This window comes from Hibiscus syriacus, unplaced genomic scaffold, assembly GCF_006381635.1.
Source record: "Hibiscus syriacus cultivar Baekdansim isolate YM2019G1 unplaced genomic scaffold, ASM638163v2 tig00116997_pilon, whole genome shotgun sequence".
NCBI classification, from domain to species: domain Eukaryota; kingdom Viridiplantae; phylum Streptophyta; class Magnoliopsida; order Malvales; family Malvaceae; genus Hibiscus; species Hibiscus syriacus.
The window spans coordinates 3,500,434-3,512,455 of record NW_024063513.1 but is presented as its reverse complement, the minus strand read 5'-3'; the positions used below and the strand labels follow the sequence as shown (position 1 = coordinate 3,512,455).

Here is a 12,022-nt window from a genome sequence, read left to right as displayed (position 1 = left end):
GAAAATTACTAAATAAATCCAATTAAAAGTTTATTTATCGTTAAATTTATGAGTATATTTTACCATACAACGGTAATATTGAATTTAAACCATAATCAATGATTTTCAACCCACAACTTCAAAATAATAGTTTTTTTGTTACTGATTAATTAAGAAGCTCATATGTATATATTGAAACAGGCTAATGCTATGTTAATAATTTATTTTCTATTGAACAAAATGCAAAACTGATAGACATGAGAAAGATGTTACAAATTTAATCAAGTCAATAACAAATAAATCGTAAAATAAAGGAAAAACACAAAATTTTGGGTGAAAAACATTAGACGAAGAGACTATAGACAGAAATTTATTATAGTAAAAATTGAACATTAAAAATTATAAAATTAGACGTGATAATCTAAAAATCTTAAATATTTTTTATTAAATAAATTACACCATGAAATTTTGAATTTGAATCAAAAGAAATTTGAATAATCTCTAACGGATAAGAGATTTGACAATGTTCATACTTAAATTGAAGTTTCGAACTTCAAAGCCACAGATTAAGAAAGATGAAAAACGAACCTAAAACAATTACAGAGGCGTAAAAGCAGGGGAAGGACAAAAATATCATGTTGTAAGAAAAACAGGCAGCGGGGCAGGACATCATCTTCATGGCCAAGTGTCGGTCGTGTAATGCCAAAACTACTAACTTTAATAACAAGTACAACCCTCCTGTTCTGAACAAAAAGCTCTCTCTCCCTCTCCCTCTCCCTCTCCCTCTCCCATAAAAACAAAGGCTTTTTTGTGTTATCAGTTCCCTCTCCATCCTTCTCTCTGGTTAAACTTGCTGTTTATTGGGCAAATCTCTCTTCTGCAGGATCTAAATTTCTTGGGAAACAAACACCCACTTTGGGTCTTTCTCTTTTCATTGTTATCATAGAATTTTGAGAGAGAAAAAAAAGAAAAGAAATGGGAGTTGATTTGAGGCAAGTAGTGGCCGGTATACTCACTCTCACCATGTTTGTGATGCTTGGCCAAATGATTAAAAGAGACCATTTTGATTCTCTTAAAGTAATGTTTCTGTCCCAGTTTATCTTCACTTCTCATTATATTTTTTTTTGGGTATGAAAGTAAATCTGAATCTGTATCTTCAGTTTGCACTTCATTTTCCACTTTGCTTGGCATCAAATCTGCAACTTCAAGGGGAAAAAACAAAGAAAGATAATATTATTACAGTCATGATCTTTAAAATGTTGTCTTTGGTAATTGTTTGTGTACAATTGTAGTTATATTTTATCACAAATAATTGTTAATTCATGAAGAAGACAAGAAACAAGGTATTAACTTGAAAATTGTTACTTTTGAACAAAAATTAAACCTGATTTGCTTACATGGTCTTCAACCTTTGTTTGATTTCTCTTCAGATCCTCGTATTCCCTTACATGGTCTCTGTTCTGCCCTTGTCATGTAGGAAACACTGCCCGGAGAAAGTCAGGATGTCCAATTCGACAGTGGCAATACTATCATGAACGATGGCCTCGTAAAGCTTTCGAAGAGGAGTAAAGGACCATGGATGGAGGACATCCAAGAGCTAAAGCCGTGCTGGAGCAGGACCGATTTCGGTTCGTTAAATTCTCCGAACTTCTCCGGAAAACAATGATATAAGTTTGTCATATGTGTGTGCAGATCTCACACAGTCATCAATGTGTGCACTCATAGGTACAAATTTATGCTTAATGCTTTTCTCTTTAACCGATAGTGTTCTTAATTGGCTAACAGATGAGATCGAGCGGTCAAAAGGGTATGTTACTTTCTCATTGACAAATGGTCCGGAGTACCATGTCTCTCAGGTAAATGAAAGTTCCTTATCTATTGCACTCATCTATTGAAAACATTATCTTGTTTCCCACCTCATTTACTATTCATTCTGTGGTGGATTGTTCTTATCAGATAGCGGATGCCGTAGTCGTAGCAAGGTATCTGTCGGCGACTCTGGTCCTTCCGGACATTAGAGGAAGCAAACCTGGAGATGAGAGGTTCGTGCTCATGCTAATTTTAATGATCTCCTATGAAGAGTATTAAGCAACTTAACTTTGAGATGATCTAAAATTTGAAAATATGAATGGTACTAAGATAATCGAACTTCTATCAGAAACTTTGAAGATATTTATGATGTCGAGAAGTTCATGAAAAGCCTAGATGGGATTGTCAAAGTAGCAAAAGAGTTGCCGAAAGAGATATCAATGAGGGATCTTGCAGCTGTGAAAGTTCCCAACCGGGTCACCAAAGATCACATTGTGGAAAGTGTAGAACCGATATTTAGATCAAAGGGCAACATAAGGCTCGCGACGTACTTCCCTACCGTGAATATGAGAAAAACAGCACAAAAGAGTAGTGCTGATTCCGTTGCATGTTTGGGAATGTTTGGAACCTTAGAGTTGCAATCAGAGGTTCATGAAGTTGTCGATTCAATGATTGAACGGCTTAGAACATTGAGTCGCAAATCAGATGGCCAGTTTATATCAGTGGACTTGAGGGTTGAGATACTTGGAAATAAGAATTGCCATAGAAGTAGCTCCACCGGGGCAAAAAGTTGTTATAATGCGGTGGAGATAGCTTTGTTTTTGAGGACGTTAGGATTCGATACAGATACCACCATATACCTGACTCAATCAAGGTGGGATAACAGCCTTAGTGTCTTGAAGGATATCTTCCCTAAGACATACACAAAGGTAAATTCATCTCTTATCTAAGATCTTTGGCTGTGATACAGTAATCTGCAATTTATGTACAATGTTTAATGCTTGCAAATAATCAATTATTACTAGTAGCTCAATCTTGAAACACAACTTTGCTATTTGTTATTTTCTGAACCTCTGTTTGATACTGGAACTAATGTAGGAAACCATAATGCCAGAGGAGAAAAAGGGGAAGTTCCTTGAATCCGAAGGTTCAGAATTTGAGAAGGTTATAGACTTCTACATATGTTCTCAGAGCGATGTCTTCGTACCAGCCATCTCCGGCCTGTTTTATGCCAATGTAGCCGGAAAAAGAATAGCTTCAGGGAAACCTCAAATCCTTGTTCCAGCTGATATACCTGGTACCTCCGCCACCGTCACCAACTACCTCTCTCCCTATGTTGCCAAGAAGAACCACTTGGCTTATTCGTGTTTCTGCTAACCCTCCGTTCGGAAGGGTGTTGGTTCGGCGCATGTGTTTGTGGAAGCGTTCGTAAAAGCGTTCAGGGTCCTCCCTCCCATTTACCTCATTTTGAGTCTTTTTGATTAAGTAGAGGGAAAGACCAACTTTGGTGTTAAATGCCCTTGATAAAAGTTGATCTGCTAAGATGGTTGTTCATTAATGTGCTTTTCCAATAGGGTAATAAATGTTAAAAGGTTTTGAGTCAATATGTTGTTTGATGTGCTTTGTAAAACTCCATTTCTATAATTTATTCATTGTAACAAGGTTGCACTGTCTTAGTACTTTCCTCTTGGTCGTTTAGGTTGTAAGAAATTGAACTTCGATCATTAAAAGTAAGAGTCCAAATAATTAACTATAAAGTTAAACAAAATTTTCGAAAGCCCATAGAAGCGAGCAATTATTTCATCGTTTGGTGCCACCGCCTCGGGGCTTTCACAGCCCTAACCTTATTTACAAATTGCAAAAGCTAAAGCTTTAGAAGCCTGATCTTTATTTCCTCTTGCATGGAAAGAATTAACAGAAACTACCGTACCAAATAGTTCATGCATTCCGAGATGCCGTGTTCCGTCAAAATGGCTTGGTGAAATACTTAGCGACCGGAGCCTCAGGAACCGGAATCAGCTTTCCGACCATCGCCAGAGGCCAGCTTTAACACGTAATAATAACAACAATAGCAGTCATCAATGAAGGCTAAAAAAACTAGTAGATACTTTCCAAATTTAAACTATTTTTGCAATGGCAAATAAACTTAGTTGTTTCTAATCTAATCTAACTCACATCAATTAGCAAGAGTAATATGGATATTCTTGACAAGAAGAGCAAAAGCTTACCTGATGAAGCCAATGCCGATTGATACAAGCCATAACAGCCAATCGAGTCTGACCGTGTGGTAAACTTTCCAAGGAACTCGATAATGATTACCTAAGACAGTCTTGGAATTAGTATCACGATCACTACAAACAAGATAGAATCAATAGTAAAAGAGGATAATATGATTGATCACTTGAAGAATTAATGTAAATCCTATTATCCCCATAAAGAGGTAGTTTTTAGTCACTCCTTTGAAGCAGTTAATTTCTTCCGGCTTTCTAGCATTAAACTCATTGAATAGCTGTGATTTGGAACAGTGACTAAAATTATGCTTCACACTAATCGCAATTTTGGGTCAAATAGACATGCTTCAGAAAAAAAAAAAATGGTATTTGGGCAAATTGGTAGACAGGAGCAAAGCTCAAGTAACCAATTGTGAATGATTAGACCCTTTGCTACCAGACCGAGAGTTTAACCATTGCTTTCGTGCTAAATGAGTGATTAGCCTTAAAACTAATACCAGAAAATCGAAAAACTTCCCCAATCAGTTCACACTTGTCATTCAGTACTTACTTGACACATGACAAATGCATTGAATATCAAAGTATTCTTCACTTTATAAGCATGTTCGCTGTCAGGGTCATCCTTCAAGTGAAGAATTGTCAAGCCTTGAAAATTGAGCACGAGGAGGACAGTAACTTGATATGAAGCCTAACGTGACATGTTAAAAGATGATAAGAGAAGACGGAACTGCAAAGCTACATTTTCCAGACTCTGATATGAGTTAACAACTCTCTCAACTAAATAAACTTGCAACTATGACAAGTGAAAAGCTAAGAGGGGAACATAATTAGTCTCATGTGAAGGGCCAAGAAAACAGGTACCTGTATGACTAAGTTCCTCCACATGATGTTTGTAATTAGAGGTTCCCTGAGAAACAAAACAGTTATATTAAACACCAAAAGATAATTTAATGGTACACCAGCCCTTTCTAATCTTTTGATGTTTATCTTTGCAGAAATATTCAAATTATTAAAAGATCCAGTCTATTCCAAATTAGTAAAAGGTAAACCAGGTCGTGGTTGTTAGATGAGCTTGAAAGAGTAAACTAGTTGATAAGAACAACCGGTTCTGGTGAAAGACTTCTAAAAGCAAGGTGACTCTGTGATCCTTCCCTTTCTCCCCACTGAACTTCCTCTACAATCCTGATTAATTCTGTAGCAAGCTCAAATAAAATATCCTGATGAAGGAAAGCTTAGGGGCTAGGATTTGAATTTAACTTATAACCTAATTTTCTTGACAAAAACACCTAGGGCTCCAACTCACGCCCAAGGATGATTGCATCAAAACCAGAATAAGTTGAAATTTAGTGTATAACTATGCCCTCTATAGAAAAGTACATTAGTTTATTTAGATCTTAACTAGGACTCCAAGTTAACAAGCTTAACTTGAACACAAGAAAATAGAAGACAATAAACTCGAGTTGAAACTCAAGACCACCGAAAAACAAACTTGGCTTGAAAACAAAACCTACCGGGTAAAGGAAACACACTTAATAAATTGTAAACTACTAAATATATCCTGGAAATGCATATTTTAGTCATCAATCTTCATAAATATAACAAGAGTATCAAAACAAAATTGTAAATAATCCCAAAATTAGTTTCTCAGCCTTCTGTTCTTGGAATATTGTAAAATCATTCGAGTCTTGGAATGACTAGTATGGTAATGTTTCAAAAATAAACCAAATTCCCAGAATTTAGAAAACCTTGGTGTATTTTCTTAGAAAAAGATTAAAATTGTTTGTAAGAATGAGAAAACTCCAGTGTTTTACCCATCAAAAAATGGAAATATAAATTTGGATTAATTTGATAGATGGTTAGCAAAAGTGATACCATAAAATGAATTTAATGGAGTAGAAGAATCTTTAACAAAATAAATAATTAGATTTTAATAAAAACAACAAATTCTTAAAAAATAGAAACAAAATAAAAATATGAAAAATTAAATTCTAAATATACAAAGAATATTGAACTTAAAGCATATTTCAATCGATTAAATTACAGTCCCTTTCTTTTCTTCTTACCGACTTGACTAAAGCCAAAGCCAAAGCGAACATTTTATTTATATCATTTACTTGTTCATTAATTATAATAATAGTAATGACCGTTGTCGGCTTATGAATATATATATATATCGAAAGAGGAATTGTTTATGGGTAAATTGTAAAATCTTATATTTTAAAAAATCAAAATGATCATATTTTAGTTTTAAAATAATATTCAACCACATATGATTTTTGTATAACTATTTATCTCATTAAAGGGTCACTTGATTCACGAAATGTAAAATTATTACTAGGAATGAGATTATTGAGATATTACATTACTTAACACATCATTGTAAATGTTGTATTAACTTGTTTGGTTTATTTGACAGGAATGTAAAAATATAATGTTTTATGGAAGGAATATAAGATAATAAAAATGTATATTTTAACAAATTGTTCCTGAAATATATTTTTTTAACAAATTGAATTATCAATATTAAAGTTAAAATATTTACATGAAAGTTCATAGAAAATATAACTTTATATTATTAAATAATTTATATATTTTTTAATAAATTTACACACAAACAACTTAATATAAATATATATTGTTTTTAATGTTTTATTCTTTGAAAATATAGAAACATACTTACATCAATATAATTATGTGTTTATTTTTAGGTACCAAGATATTGAGAGATGTACATACTTACATCAGTATAAATATATGTTATGTGTTACACTTTTTTTTTTATTTTTTCATGTTATATTTATGAGTTGTACAACGAAATATTATATCAAATTATTGGATAAAATTAATAGAAAACATAAAAAATATAATATAAAAATTATTTTATTATATGCAATCATATTATTTTATAATAAGTATTAAAAATTTAGAATCACAATAAAAGAATAAAATAAATTTATATGATTTTTAATTTATAATATCTAAAATCATATAGTATCAACCTATGCAAACAGGACTGCCGATGGGCTTGCTAAATATGTCATTAACCCAGGGATTACATGAGATGGAAAAGCCCCCCCGGGAGTGGTTGAAACACTACTTCGAGATGAAAGAACAGACTAGGTCTGAACCCTACCTCGTCAACCAAAAAAAAAAGAGGAAAAACTCCATTATAAAATTAAGGACTATCACGTGATTTAAAAGAATAAAGGAGACGGTACTTTTAAAATAATTTATTTATTTAGAGGTAATTTTATATAATTTAACAAAAATTGACAAATACTTAAAGATGTTAACGGGAATGAGATTCTAGAAAATCCGAACCAAAATAACTATATTAAGTAATATTTCATCAAGGACAAGGATATGTGATTTCATGAGAGATTATGAGAGTATTTGGCAAATAATTGATAATTGATAGTTGGTTCTAGTAGTTAGTTTGACCAACTGATTTGATTAGATGTTTATATAGAAGTATTTGGTAAAATTTAGCTGATAGCTAATATAGGTAAAATGATAAATAAGGGTATGATACATTTAGTTGTTAAATACATATATATTTTATAATATTTTAATCTTTATTAGGGTGATTATTAATAAAATACTTTTGATAATGAATTAAAATTCCTTAAGAAAATTAGTGAATATTTTTAAAAAATTTGAATATAATTTTTAAATTTAATATTTACAAATATTAACCTTGTGAGATTGATACATATTGTTAACCTTGTATTAAGTATCAACACTACATTTTTTTTACTTTCATGTTTTGCTATATTTTCGACTAAAATATATTTTAGAATCTACAACTAAAAAATAGAATAATAAAATAAAATTTCACTAAAAGATATTAGGATGTAATTATGGAAATAATTAGGTAAAATATGTCATTTAACATCTTATGTGCAATTAGCTCTTCCAAACCACTGAATTTTTCAACGTTTTCATTTTCAGTTTATTTTGCACAATAAACTTTTTCAAAAAAATGTTCACCAAACACTAAAAATGAAGAGTTCAACTACCAATTAATTATTTATGCTTAAATACACTAAAAGCACTTTAAAAAATTGTTTACCAAACACCCTTATTTTTTTTTGGTGATAATTTTTCCTTTTATCCAAACGTTCCCTAAAACATATTTGTACCGATAAAGTCAGTCATGTCAATATCGACTGTGTTCACCATGCCTGTCGCATTCCCAATTAAATTTAGTATAGCCGGATTTGAAATTTTAAATAAATTAGATCCATTCAGATTTAGATCATTACACTAGTGTACAAATAATTCAAGAAGTAGCATGGCAAATTGACACCTACTCCTATGAACTTTGCAACTTTGCACCAACGATGAAGTGAGACCACCAATAACCACCATCTTGTTTACCCACTAAGTTCATAACTATTCATTGTGAAATGGATCACCATGACTTCTACGTAGACATACCTAAGAATTGGACCGACCCTTATCAAATTTTATAAAATTAGACAAATTTAGAAGACAAATCAAAAAACATATGTTAGATGGTACTATTTCAACTCAAATCAAAATGAAGTCTCAAAAATAAAGGCTATGAAGTGTGAACTTTTGGTACATCAAATACTAAAGACGTGCATGGCAGAGGTGAAGAGAAAAATATAAAACAAAAACAAAATAAAGAGTTCAAACCCCCTTCCCCGAAGCAGAAACTAAAAAGAAAACGGTGAAGAAAATAAAGCTGAATCCCTAAAATGCCCCCATTGCCGCCTTAGCCATAATCATCACTACCAAAAGAAATGGAGATAGTAGTAGTAGAATACAAAAAGATTTGATACAGACAGTATATATATATTTGGCGAATGAGCCTTCCAAGATATTGTGTTGCGTAAAAAAAAATAATACAGTAACCACAGCCACATGACGTTACTATGTTACTCCATAATGTTTCGGTAAATCATTGGAATCCCTAAAAGGAGAGAACTTCAATTAATGGCAATGATGAGAAAACCGACGGATACATACATAAGAAAAACGGGATACAGAGCAAGCGCCTTTCTCCTCGGATTGACAGCTGAACTCATGAAAGGATAGGCAGCCCATGAGCTCCAAGCCAATGTTACACTGACCACAACTATTTTCACTATGACATTGTCCTTCAACATACAGATTAGGGCTCCTATATCCAGGGGAAATAGACAATAACCGAGAAGGCTCAAACTCTGGAAAAAAATAATATGCCCACCCTGAAACAATGTAAAGGAAAAAAACTTCAGCAGAGGTCACTCACCATCCATGCATAGCATTTTTATATTAAAATTTCAAAAATAATGGTATGAATCACATGCAAAATGGGGATTCCAATTCCAGATATAAGATTAAATTTAAATATAAATTTAAATAGCTTGCAAAGAATCCAAAGTTGCTCTCTAGAGGAGAGACCATTACCAGTAGTAGTACATTCAATGTCAAGATTACAGCACCAGCTGCAAGCAGGGCAAATGCAACAGCAAATACCTCAGACTGAAACATTTTTAATAGGAGAAAATTTAGTACTGATTTAAAAAGAATATGATTTTATATGATAAACATTATACAGCAGAAAAATGAAGAAAGGTGTACAGGCATAAGAGATGCATCTTATACAGTGAAAATATGCAGAACATAAATAATGTGTATAAAGATCATTGTCAGATGAAAACTAAAAAGTAGAAAAGAAAAAGCAAGTGTCCAGGAGGAGAAAACACAATAAGATTAGATCTCATTGAAATAAGAACTTTGAAATTACCAGTAATCAAAAAAATTAATGACACGATATCTCTTCAAAATGCAAGGCAGTATCGTCATACATCAAAAGATCCTGGAAGGAATTTCATGCAAATGGACAATGTAACACCTCAATTTTTATCAGTGAATGTGCTGGAACATTTCCATCCACAAATGGAATAAGAACTTCGTTTATGGTTCAAGTATAGCCTAATATATAGCTCTTAACTCATGATGGAAGAATATCAAATCTCATGCAAAATCTATTACTTTGACGGAGGGGTAAATGGTAATGATCAAAGAAATGACATTCGAAGATCACTAAAAGCCAAGAACGGACATTACAGAAAATAAATGGACCAGCTGAGAATAACAGTATACAACCCACAGGAAAGATGCAGAAATTATATATTAGCCTTAAATCAAATTCTTAAGAATCAACTTGAGTTCAAGGTTAGAGTTTAATAAATATTAAAAAACACAGGCCACAGACAGGTGTTACTCGGTGTTTGGCACTTACACAAGTGAAAACCCTTGCAAAAACTATCAAATACAACAGCAATTGTAAATCAAAGTTTATCCCATGATGCAGTCCACTACAAAGATCATATAGTATCACTGTGTTCTATTTGAAACTATCAAATAATGGAGTCATGGAAGTGCCGACAAATTCTAGAAAGATAACATCCAAGATAACAAAAGGGGAAAAAGAAATAACGGTGAAGGTCTTTACACTTAAAGAATAAACATCCAAGATACGCATAGATCTGAATCCTCCAAGGTAAAACAATTATTCCAGAACACTGTTGCATTTTAGAGACTTGTTCATTTCACATACCACCATTTATAATTCCTAAGTCACTTCTTAGAAGTAACGAATAAATAGAAAAACAATTAGAAGATTTCAAGATAACATCATTGCCTCCCTTTTGCAATTTAATTTAAACTAGCATGATTCAGAATAATCTTTTGCAAGATCTGGGACAAGTTTCTCAGCTTTTAACAGCTAACTATCATAATTAATTAGATGTACATCAAGTTAATCAATCACAAGTTATCACACGCACAAGGAAAAGGTAAAAAACGAAGTCCAATGTGAGAACAAAACCTTCTTAACAGAGGCGGACCAAGAAAGCGTGAGTCCCAAAAAGACAATGAAGAAAAAAGGACCCCATAGATCCCAATCTCTCAAGGCTTTTCCAGGATCTTCTCTGTAGGGATTCGGAAACACCACCAACTTCAAGTTACTAACGATCCTCGACAGATCTCTCTTCACAGTGTCCCAAACGGGCTCCGTTAGCGTGTTGGGTGCAGGACCGAACCCGGTAGCGGCGATGCTGCTAGAGTTTCCGACGTAGGGGGGAGGAGGAGGAGGGGCGGCAGCGACAGTCGGCACCTTCTGATTGGACGACGATGACTGCGGAGGTGGAGGGGGGATTTGAGATTGGATGAAGGGGGTTGAGGAGACCGGAATGGAGGCACGAGGTGGGCTTGGCGGTCGGGCCGGGAGGACTGTGGCTGGGCCGGATTGGACGCTGGCATTAATTAGATTCTCGATCTCGTCGATGTCCGATTGAGACGACGGGTGAAGAGGTACCGTATCGCTGTGCGAATTTGACATTTCTTTGTTTTCTTGAAACAAAGAAATTTCCTTGTTTCGGAAAATAAATGGATCTGAGACTAGAGGCGGGACTAACGAGGAACTAAGAGGGAAGAGTGTGTGTGTTTATTCGTCGGTTGGGATTTTGATTTCTCTCTCGTTTCTCTTGCCAAGTTATCGTTTGTTGTCTCGCTTCTGAATTCTTAAACCGCCGTCGTTCGAGGGTTGATGCTAGCCACACACGGGCATGAATAAACGTGGAAGGAGGAGGACTAATAAAGTAATAAAAAGAAAATGGCATGGTGTTTTCCTTCTCATACAACCCTTCTATTTAGGGTGTTTAAATAATTGAACTAATTCGGTTAATTGATAGAATCGAATTAATTTGATTAATTCGGTTCGGTTACCGAATTAGTTCGATCGGTTAACGGTTAAAAGTAATTTTAGAATTCAGTTAACGGTTAATTCGGTTTGAATTCGGTTAATTAATCGAATTAACCGAAATTAAATTTTAAATATTAAATATATTATATATAACATATGGGCTCAGCCCAAACCATTTAAAACCCAATTAATAATTTAAGATCCAATAATTTTTAAACCTAAATCAATATTAATTAATTAAAAAAATTATATAAATTTTTTTATTTTATAATTATATATTATT

At 33.4% G+C, this 12,022-nt stretch overlaps 2 protein-coding genes across 3 annotated transcripts; one reads left to right on the top strand and one right to left on the bottom strand.

Moving 5' to 3' along the window:
- Positions 1-855: 855 nt before the first annotated feature.
- On the top strand, positions 856-3,471 carry LOC120194340 (protein MANNAN SYNTHESIS-RELATED 2-like). Of its 2 annotated transcripts, XM_039196664.1 has the most exons (7): positions 856-1,056; positions 1,140-1,247; positions 1,457-1,607; positions 1,765-1,835; positions 1,936-2,021; positions 2,138-2,717; positions 2,887-3,471. In XM_039196664.1, exons 1-7 carry the CDS (start codon positions 955-957, stop codon positions 3,163-3,165), a joined length of 1,377 nt encoding a protein of 458 aa, XP_039052595.1. In that variant the 5' UTR covers positions 856-954; the 3' UTR covers positions 3,166-3,471. The 2 variants fall into 2 exon arrangements, with proteins under 2 accessions (XP_039052595.1, XP_039052596.1); XM_039196665.1 differs by lacking the exon at positions 1,140-1,247.
- A 5,249-nt stretch (positions 3,472-8,720) lies between these two features.
- Positions 8,721-11,561, bottom strand: LOC120194341 (protein YIPF6 homolog). Its single transcript, XM_039196666.1, has 3 exons — positions 10,864-11,561; positions 9,438-9,512; positions 8,721-9,235 (listed from the first exon to the last, which is right to left on the bottom strand). The coding sequence occupies exons 1-3, from the start codon at positions 11,374-11,376 to the stop codon at positions 8,975-8,977; spliced, it is 849 nt and encodes a 282-aa protein (XP_039052597.1). The 5' UTR covers positions 11,377-11,561; the 3' UTR covers positions 8,721-8,974.
- Positions 11,562-12,022: the final 461 nt, after the last annotated feature.